General features: G+C 49.9%; 1 protein-coding gene across 2 annotated transcripts in view; it reads left to right on the top strand.

Moving 5' to 3' along the window:
* DENND2A (DENN domain containing 2A) overlaps positions 1-13,626 on the top strand; it is a 98,314-nt gene extending 84,688 nt beyond the window's left edge. For both annotated transcript variants that reach the window (XM_052638511.1, XM_052638510.1), the window contains exons 14-19: positions 5,494-5,671; positions 7,415-7,456; positions 10,208-10,325; positions 10,700-10,951; positions 12,320-12,406; positions 13,333-13,626. In XM_052638511.1, the coding sequence (XP_052494471.1) occupies positions 5,494-5,671; positions 7,415-7,456; positions 10,208-10,325; positions 10,700-10,951; positions 12,320-12,406; positions 13,333-13,364 (709 nt within the window). In that variant the 3' untranslated portion in view covers positions 13,365-13,626. The remainder of the gene's footprint in view (positions 1-5,493; positions 5,672-7,414; positions 7,457-10,207; positions 10,326-10,699; positions 10,952-12,319; positions 12,407-13,332) is intronic.
* The last annotated feature ends 585 nt before the right edge of the window (positions 13,627-14,211 follow it).

Genomic DNA, 14,211 nt, shown 5'->3' with positions numbered 1-14,211 from the left:
AGCATTCTGGGACCTGACCCTTCTCCCCTGTGCCCATCTTTTAACCTTGTGGCCCAGCCAACCTCCCACTGGGGCATCTCCTCCCTCCCTCGCTTTTGTGCAAATTGATCACAGCTGTGGGGGGCCAGCATTCCTTTCCTCCACCCCCACTGTAATGCGAGCCAGCTGCCAGGGCTCCCTCCTAGAACTTCCTTCAAAAACACTGCCTCTCCTCCAACCAGCAGATGCTCAGTAAGCCTCCACATTAAGTGGCAAGCGAGCCTGAACAGTCATCCTTAGCATCCCTAGAACTGTAGACTGTACTCTGCATGTTCCTAGGACCAGTCCCAGCAGTGCCCACCCCCATGGAAGCTCCTCTAGCCTTTATGGGTCGGGGAATAAAATCGCAACAAACTACACTCAGAATAATCCCTTCTTCTCTCTTCTACCATTTTATTTTTTTTTAAGATTCAGTTATTTTTTGGGTGTGGTGGGTCTTCGTGGTTATACAGAGGTTTTCTCCAGTTGCAGCAAGCGGAGGCTGCTCTCTCGCTGTGGTGTGCCGGCCTCTCGTTGCAGTGGCTTCTGTTGCTGCGGAGCACGGGCTTCAGTAGTTGCGGCTCTCGGCTCCAGAGCACAGGCGGTAGTTGTGGGTGGCGCACAGGCTTAGTTGCTCTGCGGCATGAAGGATCTTCCCAGACCAGGGATCAAACTGGTGTCCTTTGCATTGCAAGGGGGATTCTTAACCACTGGACCACCAGGGAAGCCCCTCTTCTACCATTTATTTGGAAGGAACAACTGCCACTTGATGTATTATTTGCAGAATCTGACCTTTCCTTCTAGTGTTTCAAGAGGCAGAATTTTGTTTTAGAATATTGGAGGGAGCTGGAGAACAAGAGGGAGGCAACACTGCCAGCACCGCCCGCCTCTCGGGTGGCTCCTGACCCCCCGTGCTCCACAGGTGCCAGCTAGCAAGGTGGCAGTGGAAACCAGGTGGGAAACATTGGGACCCAGCTGCAACAGCGATCAGACTGTTTAAAAAACAGGCAAACAGAAAACACTTGTTAGCAGAATCAACAATGGTAGTACCAACCTACATGGCCAACAGTTGACACAGTTGAGTTGTCATTTGTCCCCATTGAGACTGAGTATGCAACTAAACAACAGCAGCGGACTGAGTACCAGTGTCCCTCAGCTCCCTGCATTCCAGTTAAATGAGTGCATTTCTCCTTTCCATGACATCTCTTTACCTGCCCTGTGTATCTAGTGCTGGCATTGCTTATCATTGTGTTCTCTACTTGTTCCAACTACCTTCCCCACCCAGCTGGTTCACACTCACTGCAGCTGAGCCACACACCCTCCCCCCGCCACCCACCCCCCGCCACCCCCCTCTCCGCCGTGCTGAGACCCCCCTGGGCTTCAGCCAGAGACACAAAGTATAGCAGCAGTGGAGAGGAGAGACTCCCTGCAGACCTGCTCCCTCCAGGGCTGAGGTCAAAAGAAGGCAAAAGGGCAGGAGGCCATTTCTCTGACTTGGTAAAAAAAGAAAGAAAGTTACACAGATTTCTTTTTCTTTTTTAAAAATTTTTAATTGGACTTTGAAAAAAACTTTTTATTTGAGGTTTTTTGGTCGTGCCACATGGCATGTGGAATGTTAGTTCCCCAACCAGGGATCGAACCCATACCCCCTGCATTGGAAGCTCAAAGCCTTAACCACTGGACCTTTTGGGGAAGTCTCCAGACTTGTTTTTCTATTGCAGTAATCAAGAAAAACCCAAAGGCTCCTGGCTATGCCTTTTCGTGCCTCCATTCATCAGTCTGTTTCTCTCTACCTTCTCCCATCTGCAGGACTCCTCCCTCCCCACCCTGCCCTCACCCTGAATGCGGAAGCTACCCCTCTTTTAGCCTGGGGTTCATTATTGTTCAGTTGCTCAGGAGCACCTGCCTCTTTGTGACCCTGTGGACTGCAGCACGCCAGGCTTCCCTGTCCATCACCATCTCCCGGAGTTCTAAAATCGCTTCCAGGTCTAAAATTCTGTGCTTCTGTAACTTCCCCAGAGTCAGAAATGCTTAAACCACACCTGTGAAATGTAAATACACTCTTAAACAGGAGTGCTGCATTTTTATTCTCCTTCAGTGACTTGACTAAAGTGCTAACTTGCTTCAGTCCTGTCCTATTCTTTGTGATCCTGTGGACTGTGGCTGGTCAGGCTCCTCTGTCCGTGAGATTGTACAGGCAAGCATAATGGAATGGGTTGCCAGTCTCTCCTCCAGGGGATCTTCCCACCTCAGGGAATGAACCCAAGTTTCTTACGTCTCTTGCATTGGTAGGCAGGTTCTTCACCACTAGTGCCACTTGGGGAGCCCATGACTAAAAAAGTGAGAATTTCAGAAATTTGCTGAAGGGACCGTGGATGACGGAGTCCACGACCTACACCACTGCATGATCCATTCTTTCTCCAAGTGATATTTGGGAGCTTAATAACAAATGTGCTATAAAAAGAGGTGGATTTCATACACAAGGCTTCCTTCAGGAAATTCCTTCTTAGGGTCTATTTTAAAGAACTCCCACTAGCCACTTGGAAGTGAAAGCCAACATCCCAGTAAAAGGTGTAACATATCAAAATTCCAGCTCAACCATCACTTTCTACCCACTCCCCACCGCACCTCACCCCCAGCTCTCTAGTCAAAATCATTGGCTTCCAAGCCTTTTTACTACAGTCCACAATTAGAAATACATTTTATATTCAGACCTAATATACACCCCACATAATACATACATATAGTTATTTACAGTTGGGGGAAAAATGCATCATACTCTTATTTTCTATTACATTCTTTTTGTTGTAGTTGTTTTTGATGCTGATCACAACCCACTGAAATTATTTCAGGACCCCCAATAGGGTGCAAATTATAGTCTGCAAAACCTTTCTCTACACACGACTATTCTTGTTTATATTATGATGTCCTTCTAGTTTTCTAAGTCATGACCCATAGTACTTCAGCAGATCAGCTTTGTAGACTGGCCACACACAAATACAGCTTAGTCCTAAAAATTCAAAGTTTTAGAACAAAGTAAATTCAGCACATTCAGTGATCTATAAATCAAGGAGGTTAAACGTAAATGATCAGCAATTCACTAAAAGTATCAACATTCTTGACTTATCTGGTAGAAAGTGATGCCTTAAGAAATAAAGCTCCTATGCTTTTCAAGACAATTTTTTTAAAGTCTTTACATTTATTGAATCCAGAGAGAAAACAATGATTTATATAATGGGAAAAAAAAAAGTGTGTGTCATGTCTGAATGCCTTAGGATTTAATTTAGCATAATGGATAGGGTTTACTTACAGGTTTAAAGACTACATTTGCTAATATTTTTATAGTATAACCTAATATTTCAGTTGTGGAAAGAGGCCGTTAATAGTTATTAAAGAGTCAATGGTGACAATAATAGTTACAACCTCAGAGTGCTATTGAGAGGTGTCTGTTGTTCAGTTGCTAAATGGCATTCAAGAAGATCTTTTAAAAGGCAGAAGTCACTTCACTGCACACTGCTGGCTGAATTATTAATGTTGCTCTCTTGGTATAAGTCTGAAATTTAGTCTGTCTCACCCTTACTCAGCTAAGAAAGAAGGCATTATAGTGATAACAAACACAATGTTGGGGTAGCATCTTTCTCATTTTGAGGGTGATCATTTGAAAGAAAACATAAGTCCAAGTATCGGTGAACTATGTGGCTGCTCCACTGCTGAGAGGTATCTCATGACTCCAGTGAGTATCAGGAGATTGATTATTTGCTAAGAGAGAGAACAGGACGATCAGGAGACATACTGGTAAATGGACAGGGTTCAACATGGCTCTTATTAGGTTGGGCTTCCTTAGTGGCTCAGCTGGTAAGGAATCCGCCTGTGATGCGGGAGATCTGGGTTCGATCCCTGGGTTGGGTAGATCCCCTGGAGAAGGGAACGGCTACCGGCTCCAGTATTCTGGCCTGGAGAATTCCACAGACTGTAGAGTCCATGGGTTCGCCAAGAGTCAGACGTGACTGAACAACTTTCACTTTCAGTTATTAGGTTAGGAGCCCCCAAATGGAAGCAGGATCAAAAGGAGGGCTAGTGCATATGTTAAAGATGTCTCAGGAGGAGCTAGAGTCAGAGGAACTTACTAGATTCAGAGGAATCTACATGATTTGGGGAGGGTTGCTTTTTTATTGCAGTAAAATATACATAACCATAAATGTTACCATTTTAATAATCTTTAAGTGTTTAATTCAGGGACATTTAACACATTCACAGTGCTTGCAGCCATCACTACTCTCCATTTCCAGAGCTTTTTCATCATCTCAACTGTAATTCTGTCCTGTTTAAGCAACAATGTGCCCCTTTCCCTTCCTCCAGACCCTGCTAACTTCCCTTCTACTCTGTCTCAACGCATTTGCTGATTCTAACTCCCTCGTGTAACTGGAATCGTACAGTACGTGTCTCGTTCTGCCTGGCTGAGTTCACTTGCTAGCTAGTATCTTTTAGTCCACTTCTTTTCTTCTTAAGTAAACCAGAGCTAAGTGACTTTCTTTTTGATGGGCTCAAGAAAGTTTTATGGCAACGAGATTATGGGTGTGCGGCATCACGGGAACGCAGTAAAGGCGCATTCATCCATCCAGAACTCAGCTTCCTTGCAGCTTGACGTGAAGAGAGCACAGCTGAGAAGCAGGGCGAACATTCAGAAGGTGTCCTAACAGATGCGGTGCTGGTTACCGGGAACCGAAGATGACCTGGTATACTCTTGGGCGAATCCACTGGGCCCTCACTTTGGTTTACTCTTGCATTAGACACTTCTAACAAGCTTCTAGAGTTTCCAACCCCATAGCATTTTAGAAACAGCATATCAGGATGAGAGGAGAGGGAGACCGCTGGGAGCAGGCTCACTTAGTGATAAGGAGCGATTTCGAGGAAGAGAAAGTCTGCTCTCAGCATCTCGGAAGCTGCAGCTCCACAGAAATGGTGTAAAAGCGATAATCCGGGTAATCCACCCGTTCATTCCACAAACCGAGCGCAAACGCAGGCACGGAGCAAAGCCTTGTGGATCCCACACAATTGTCAGGCCCGGCCTTCGCCAGTACAAGGCTACACTGTGATCATCCTGCTTTAAGAGGGACCGAGTCTGTCTCTCAACGTTGTTATTTTTCTGTGTTTTGAATTCTGGGCAAGCAGTGTATGAATTTCGCTTTTACACAACCGAGCCATTTGGAGCGGACGGCTGCACCTGAACACTGAAGGACTACCCTGTCTCCCCCGACCACACCTAGGTGTTCACACTTGGCGGAGAGAACGTGGGTTCCAAGCCAAAGCCTCTTCACTAAGGAGCACCCATGGGAAAGGAGGCTTTCGCTGTCTGGGGGTTTTCTGCAGCTGGGGGAGGGGAGAGGGCTGGCGTGTGAACCCTTCTCTCTGGCGTCTTCGTGGAGGCGGCCCACCCTCCTGAAGCGGCCCTTCCTCCTCTCTCTCCTGCCGCAGCACCCTGTCCACGTGCTGCCACGCGATGGTGGCGGCCATCTACCCCTTCGCCTGGCAGCACACCTACATCCCTGTGCTGCCGCCCGCCATGATCGACATCGTGTGCTCGCCAACGCCCTTCCTCATTGGGCTGCTCACCAGCTCGCTGCCGCTGCTCAGGGAGCTGCCGCTGGAGGAGGTAAGCTCCCTGTCGGGGCAAGGGTAGGGGGAAGGGGCTGCCTGCGGCTCTGCCAGCATGCAGGGTCAGGGGAGCAGCGGGACCCCACGGCTTTACGAGTCAGCACCCTCCTGCCAAGTCACCTTCAGCGGAACCTCTTGACTGCAGACTCAGTTTCCCCTCTAAATGAACCTACAGCCGTGGACACCCATTGAGAAGGGCTGCAGTCAACTATTTGTTGCTGTTGTTGAGTCGTGTCCCACTCTTTGCGACCCCACGGACCACTGTCCTTGGGATTTCCCAGGCAAGAATACTGGAGTGGGCTGCCATTTCCTTCTCCAGGGGATCTTCCCAATCCATGGATGGAAAGCTGTGTCTCCTGCATGGGCAGGTGGATTCTTTACCTCTGAGCCACCAGGAAAGCCCAACCAACGATTTACTCGATTTTAATACACCTAGTCGGTAAAGAGCCATCTGCCCTATCCTTCTCCCGTCCACCCCTCTGTCATGGGAAGAAAGCACACGAAGAGCTCATGGTAACTGGAAATCATCTTTGGGCCAATAACAAAGTCTTGAGAAGGACTGTGTTCCTATAAGGAGGTTGTTTTTCGTATCAGTTAAAAAGGCAATAAGCTAAATGTGTTCAGTGATTTGAGTTCTGGATCCAAATGAGAAAAGCCCTGCTTAGCATCTCTGTGATTATTGAGTCCCAGCCCCTTCCTCTAAATGGTTTCTGTCTCCAGTACTGAGAGCTTCCAGCAGTCAGAGCAGAACCGTGGGGACTAAGTGATGCTGCACAGAACAGCCAGGCCTGAACCCTCCCGGCAGCCTGAAATGCAGCTCCTCTAATTGCCCAGGTGGTCCTGCAGCCCTGTTAAAGATTAACCAGCAGACTCAGGTCTTTGAGTGTGTGTTTGTGAACTGCAGAGGGTTTTCCTGGGTGCCCTGTGAGCCTGCAGATGGCTCAGTTCCACCCCCCAGGAGAGGGTGTGAGAAGGAAGGACAGCCCCTCTCAGCTCCCGGCCCCTGTGCTAGAGCCCATGGTTCCTGCTGTTGTGGAAACATGGCGGGCACACAGGCCCCCTGCTCGTCCTCCATCATAGCCAGCGGTGCACACTGTGTGATCCCGTGAGTGGCCGCCTCCCTAAGTTTTGTGCCCTAGGCCCTTCACTTACCTCTCCCTAGTTGTGGCCCCGGGTCTCAGCCTCACTCTGAGGAAGGAGGATCAAAGTGCTTTACCTGAAAGCCTTGACTCAAGGAAGCCCAGCACCTACAGTTTGGTTTACTGTCCCGTTGGGTCGTCCTCTGGGTCTCTCCCCTTTTATCCCATTAAGACAAATGACAAGACTAAGTGGGTAACTGGGAGGTAGGGGGAGGCCTGGCAGAGGTGGCACAATCCAGTGGAATGGGAACAAGCTGGGGCTCTAGCTGCTCTCTGTCTCAGTGACCCACACGCTAAAAAACAGTCGGAGCGGCTCTGCCTTAGCCAGTCCAGAAACAGGGCAGGAAGTCCAGCCTTTGGCCCACACGTATCCCAGCCTGCGGTTACAGTGTTGAAAGCGTGCATGTCTGGAAAGCTTTTTCCCCGCCTCCCCCTTCATCATCTGTGGCTTCAGTGGCAATGTCAGGAAACCACAATTGGCCCACTCCACCCCCACCCAGCTGCCTCTCTGGGTGCCAAGAAGGAAGAAGGCTAACAGTCCATCTCTAAATTCTGGAAGCCCTCCCTGCTAACAGTAACAGTCCCTTTTCCTCACCTCATAGGTCCTAGTGGTCGACCTCGTCAACAATCGGTTCCTCAGACAGGTGAGTAAGAAGCAACCCAGCTTCCACCCACTGCTTGCTCTGTTTGCACCTCTTTGATGTTTAGAGCTCACCTTTCCAGCTCTGTGGTGGGCCTGGAATCGCAAAGCAGGCCAGCAGGCTGGGACAGTCCCCGGCCAGGGCTTGACTGAGGACAGGACAGAAGGCAGGGGCCAAAGAAGAGGGGTTTGGTTTACAAAGGATTGATTCCCATGGGCTTTGTCACAAAATGGTTTGCTGACAGAATCTTTGTATAGGTTATAACTGTAGACACTTAACCTTTTTCAACATGCCTTTAAATATTTGACAACAAACTTCATGATATAGTATGAAGTGGAAAAATCAGGGTAAAAATTATGTACATTACTTTGCTGATCATTTTTTTTTTAAAGGATAGAAATGAGGGGAAAAAATACATATATACAGAAAGAGAGAAAGGAAAACTCACCAAAACATCAATTCTGGTTGTCTTAGAGTGGGAGACTGAAAAGGAGACAGATTATGAGCAATTTTAGATTGTTTTAATATTTTCATACATTTTCTATAATGGTCATAAACTACTTTCATTATCAGAGAATGAGGGTTGGGTGCAGTTCAGTCCCTGGTGGGGGAACCCAAATGCTCCGAGGTACGGCCAAATAAATAAACTTGAGGTGGCCACTGAAAAGATATGCATGATAATGCTGTTCTTTATCATTGGTTCCATCTGCTTTCACTTTCCAAGGGCCCTCTGGGTAGGCCCTTCCCCACAGCCCTCCTGCTCTGAGACTCAGATCAGAAAGCCAGATTTCAGTCATACTGGTCATCTGCCCTGACCAGACCCCCCTGATGAGAATTAGCCACCTTTTGGGGTGGAGCACTGGGAAACATTTATTGAGTAGCCACTTAGGTGCAGGGAACTTTCACAAGTTAATTGTGTTGCATTTAATTCCTCCAGCCTTCCTGAGCTTTTATTGACATAGAACATATTTAAATTTAAGACATACAACATGATGATTTGACATAGGTATACATTGAGAAATTAGAACCACAAGACAATTAGTTGACCCCTCCATCCCCTCACATAATTACCTGTGTATGGGGGGATAACACTTAAGATTTACTCTCTTAACAACTTTTAAGTATACTTTACCTATAGTCACCAAACTAGACATTAGATTCCTCAGAATTTACTCATTTTATAGCTGGAAATTTGTGCCCTTTGAGCAACATTTGCCCTTTTCCTCACCCCTCGCCCCTGGTAACCACCTCTCTACTCTCTTTTTATGAGTTCAGTTTTTTAATTAATTTTTTGAGTTCAGTATTTTAGATTCCACATATAAGTGAGAACATACAGTGTTTATTTTTTGCTGTCTGGTCTACCTCACTTAGCATTATGTCTTCAAGGTCTACCAGAGTAGTCACAAAAGCAGTGTGTCTTTTTTATGGCTGAGTAATATTCCATCGTGCGTGTATATGTATGTTTATGTGTACATGCATTCTCCCATTTAGGAGGCTGCCTGTTTGTTTTGGTGACTGATCGTTTTACTGTGCAGAAGCTTTTCAGTGTGGACTCTGACTTGTTAATTCTTGCTTCTGTGGCTTGTGCTTTTGGTGTCATATCCCCAAAAATCGTTGCCAAGATCAGTGTCAAATAGCTTTTCACCTGTATTTTCTTCCAGCAGTTTTACAGTTTCTGGTCTTACATTTAAGTCTGTAATCCATTTTTTTTTTAATCCACATAATCTGGGGGAGAGGTGCAGGGTAGGGGTTCAATTTCATTCCTTCGTATATGTATGTCTAGTTTTTCCAGTACCATTTAGGTAAGCAACCACCCTTTTCCCACTGAATATTCAGCTCCCTTGTCAGATATTAGTTGAGCGTATATGAATGGGTTTATTTCTGGCCTCTTGATTCTGTTCTGTTTATCTTGTTGTTCACCCGCTCAGTCGTGTCCAGCTCTTTGCAACCCCATGGCCTATAGCACGCCAGGCTTCCCTGTCCTCCCCTGTTTGTCTGTGTTTCTGTTTTTATGCCAGTTGATGCTGGGAAAGATTGAAGGCAGAAGGAGGAAAGGACAACAGAGGATAAGATGGTTAGACAGCATTACCAATTCAATGGACGTGAGTTTGAGCAAGCTCCAGGAGAGGGGAGGGGAGGACAGGGAAGCCTGGCGTGATGCAGTCCATGGCGTTGCAAAGAGTTGGACAGGACTGAGCAACTGAACAGCAATAACACCCAAACTGTCTTGATTACTGTAGCTCCATCATGAAGTTTGAAATCAGGAATTAGGATGCCTCCAGCTTTCCTAGATTGTTATGGCTAGTCAGTCTTTTATGGTTCCATACACATTTTAGAATTTTTTTTTCTATTTCTGTGAAAAACATCATTAGAATGTTCATAGGAATTTGCATGCAATCTATAGATGGCTTTGAGTAGCACAGACATTTTAACTATTTATTCTTTCAATCCATGAACATAGAATATCTTTCCATTTATTTTATATCTTCTTCAGTGTCATTTATCGCCATCTTATTTGTTGCATTTAATTTTCACAGTGAGGTAACCCGTTTTACCAAGCAGGGAAGCTGAGGCTCCTGTAGCTTGTTAAGAGTGGAATCAAGACTCAAGACTCTGGTTTGAAGTTGTGTTCCTTCCACTAAACCAGGAACCAGGCTGGGCCTGCCCTGCAGAATCTGCTGTCCTTCTGGCCGGGGTGCAGCCACCATCCCAGGAAATGCTGGGACAATGACTCCCATTTTTTCTGCTTTACAGATGGATGATGAGGACTCCATTCTGCCCCGGAAGCTTCAGGTAGCCCTAGAACACATTCTGGAGCAGAGGAATGACCTGGCTAGTGAGCAGGATGATGGGCCCCCAGACGGCAAGCGAGGTAAATGCTCAGCCACCTCCCAGACTACACCCCCGCCTCCATCCTTGGAGTCAGGGAGCAATAGTTCTATGGGCATGTCCACTTGACATGGGGTTAAGTCGGAAAATGGGCAGCGAGGTGTGCAAGGAGAGAGGCTGGCACTTCAGCAGCGAGTTATAGGAAAAACCTTTCCCACCCCACCCCCAGTTTAGCTCTAAAAAATCTGTTTAAAGGTAGGGAAGAAATGACAGGCTCACTGTGGGGAACGTCTTTCATGGATCATCACAGTCGGCCTTCCAGGGACCTGGAATAGCATCCTTGTCTTTTCTGACTGGTTCGTCCCAGAGGCTCTGCCTCCGCCCTCAGCGGTCCTGGTCCTCCCCTGCTCTGCTCAGGCCCTGAGTCCAGCCCCTTGAACGAGGTGGTGTCTGAAGCCTTTGTCCGCTTCTTCGTGGAGATCGTGGGCCACTACTCGCTGTTCCTGACGGCGGGCGAGCGCGAGGAGAGGACCCTGCAGCTGCAGCGAGAGGCCTTCCGCAAAGCCGTCTCCTCCAAGAGCCTCCGCCGGTTCCTGGAAGTCTTCATGGAGACCCAGACGTTCCGGGGCTTCATCCAGGAGCGGGAGCTGCGCCGGCAGGATGCCAAAGGTCGGGGGAGTCGCTTTCCCTCTGCTCCCCGCGCCCAGAACCCCGCTCCTGGTTCCCGTGCGAGTTCTCCTCTGTCCTCGTCTCCCCAGCTTGACCAGACTCTCACGGACACCCTTTCCCTCCTCTCTCGGTGGCGTCTCCTCTTGTCCCTTCTGCCCTCCTTCCTCACCCTCTCCCCTCGGCCCTGGGGCTGGGCAGAGGAGGAGAAGCTGGCCCGCACCCTCCTCTCCATGTGCCGCCACCGACGCCCAGCGGGCTGGCCGCAGGGAAGGAGGACAGCAGAGACCCCCCTCCCCGGCCTGGGGAGCCCGAGGGCCCTCTGTCCACACACCCCCACCCCCACCCCCGTCCTCTGCTCCTCAGGTTCTCCTTGTCTCCCTCAGTGTCCCTGTCCCTGTTGCTGGGTTCCATCACGCCTCTAGAGATTAGGATCGGGAAGTGTGCGGAAGAGGATGAAACCATTCCTGTCTCTTTCTTCCATGCTCTTTAAGTCCTTTGGGGAATCTGAGGGCTAGAAATATCAGGAAAGGCTGCCCCAGGTGGGACCTAGGCCAGAGGACTGGAGAGACAGATAGATGATTAACCCTGAGGAGAGGCCACCCAGTGACAAGGGTCGGGGGTGCGGGAGCAGCTGGCCCAGGCCTGGGTGTCCTCTGGTGCCGCAATCGCAGACCCTGAGCTAAGGCAGCAAAGCTCCACATCCCCAGAGCTCTGTGCAATGCAGAAAGGGGGGCTGTCGTACTTCAGATGATTCTGATGAGGGTATCTGAAGAGACAAGAGAAGGTGGGTTAGAGCCTAGGAGGAGGCACACGACTCCTGATGAAAGAATTCACTAGAAGGCCTCCCGAGTACACCCACGGATCACTGTTTGATAGAAGATCAGGGGGAGATGAAGACAGTAGCCTGAGGCTCCAGCCCTGGGTGAGAACCGAAGGTCCCTGCCCGATGAGGTGACCCGCCCGCCCTGCCCTCCTGAGTCCCTAGACAGGAGCCAGGCTCCCAGGAGGCAGGCCACTTGGCCAGGGGCCCTCTTACGGGAGATCTCAAGGAGATGGGAAGGGCCAGGACTGTCTGGTTCTTCTCTGAAACCACGGGCCTGACACAGTGCAGGTGCTTGGAAGGTGTTCGTCGAGGAAAAACAGGACTTCACGTACGAGCTAGCTTTACAGCTTTCCAAAGACAGTTACTGCACAAGGCTGGGCAATTACAAGGTCAGGAAAAAAAAACCCTTTTAAATCTTACAATTCAGAGCATGTTTATAGAGCAGCTCCGTCTCAGCTTCTCTTGTCTGAAGCAGTAAGGAAACAAACACGTGTAGAAGCACCGAGAGAAGGAGCTAAACTGGTTAGGATTTCTCTTGTCAACAGGTCTATTTGAGGTCCGAGCCCAGGAGTACCTAGAAACACTCCCCAGCGGAGAACACAGCGGTGTCAACAAGTTCCTGAAGGGACTAGGTGAGGCCCAGGGGTCTGGGTTCCCGGCAGCAGCCCCCGGGGCCACGGGGTCTTGGCCAGTTCCTGCCACTGGGGCTGGGGCTCATGACGCTGACCTCTGAGGCCTGCGCCCACTGGGCCCAGTTGGCATCTTACCACCCTCCTGTCCTGCCCTGTCCCCGGAGCGGAAGCTAAGGACACACGGCCCTCTCCCTGACTGCATTGCTCCGGCCCCCTCCCTGCCCTCCTGGGCCCTGACTGCGTTGCTTTTCTTTCACTCTTACCTCCCACAGCTTCAGTCTTTGGGGAGTGGGGCCTAGAAATATGATGAATGGAACCAGAGAAGGGGCCCTGGAGGTAGAGACCTGGGCCAGTCTCCAGATAACCCTGAATAGTGGAAATGTAAAAATTTCAATAAGGACTGCAGTTTCACCAGCCAAAAAAGGCCCTTGCTAGGAAATGGAGGAGGAGAAGAAAGCAAAAAGCATGAGAGAGGGAGGGAGCAGGCCCCAGTGAGGAAGAGCTGCGGTGAGGCCAGCCCCCACAGGGCCTGCAGGGGTCCTGCTTAGAGCCTCACCCGGGGGGGGCTGGTGCCTGGGAAGGGACCACCGACCTCCTGCAAGGCTGGGCCTGCGTTTGTCCCCCTCAGGGCTCCCAGGGAGGCGTGACAGTCTGTGCTTCCTGTGTCATCATTTCAGAAGCAACTGATAGTCTGCAGCTCTGACAGTCTTCCCTTCAAAAGATCCCTGTTCACAGGGGAGGCGCATGAGGAGTGCAGGGGGCACGCAGGCAGGGGAATCCCCCCCAACTTCTCCTGGGCCCTGGGGTGAAGCTCGGGGGCAGTGTGGGAGCCCCAGCTGTCCACACCACAGCTGGTGTGAAAAGGGCAGGATTTTAACTCGGCTCCTCTGTGTGCCTGGTGCAATGTTCTCGTTTTCTTTTTTTAGGCAATAAAATGAAGTTTCTCCACAAGAAATAGCCCTCAACCCAGAATCCAGGGAAAACTTCCTCCCAGGGCAATCACATGTCTTAAAAACAGTCCTGGCGGTCTTCCTGAGAAGCCGATCCTTGGTTGTCCCAGGTGCTGGGATGAAGGCCTGGATGGTTTCCGCCCACCCTTGGAGTGTCCTCAGGGACAGGACCCCAGAGCTGCGGGCAGGCAGCTTCTTCAGAACAGCACTGGACATGGGACCTGGGACCAGGCACGTTCAAAGGGATTGTTTTGGTTTGTTGGATTCGGGGCGTTTGTTTATTTTTTTTTAATCTTAGATATTAAAAAAGAAGAAGAAGAAAAGTGTTTGGGTTTTCTTTTTATCACGCCAAGGCTAAGACAGCTGTCGTGTCCTGTGTCATGAACCTTTCCCGTGTTCATCCTGCCTGGCAGCTCACGCTGGAGCCAAGGGGAGGAGACTGGGAAGGAGCTGCCCCCAGGGACTTGGAACCGAGATGCTCCCTGGGGCAGAACTGGGGACAGATTGAGGGGTCAAGGGAGAGACACCGTGGCAACCCCCGCGGGCACTGCAGACCCCACGCCGCGGGTGTCAGGGCGGGAGTCCTCTCTGGGAAAGGATCGCAGGGAGTGGAGTGCGGTCTGTGCTGGAAAGGAGGACGGGACAGCAGCAGGATCTGGTTTCCTGGGATGAACAGCTCTTTCAGCCCGGCCGGTGACGCCACCTGCTGGCTGAGCCCGCTTGTCGTCACGTCGCCAACGCCTCTGGTCCCAAATGGTCCTGATTCTCCTGGACGGCCTCTTTTCCCTCAGAGGCCGCAGAGCGCGCCCCTGCCCGGGATTCCACCACTTTTACAGGTATACACAAAAAGAGGCT

Source organism: Budorcas taxicolor, chromosome 4 (genome assembly GCF_023091745.1).
Source record: "Budorcas taxicolor isolate Tak-1 chromosome 4, Takin1.1, whole genome shotgun sequence".
Classification (NCBI taxonomy): domain Eukaryota; kingdom Metazoa; phylum Chordata; class Mammalia; order Artiodactyla; family Bovidae; genus Budorcas; species Budorcas taxicolor.
Note: the sequence above shows the minus strand (reverse complement) of the source record. Positions and strands in the feature narration are given on the sequence as shown.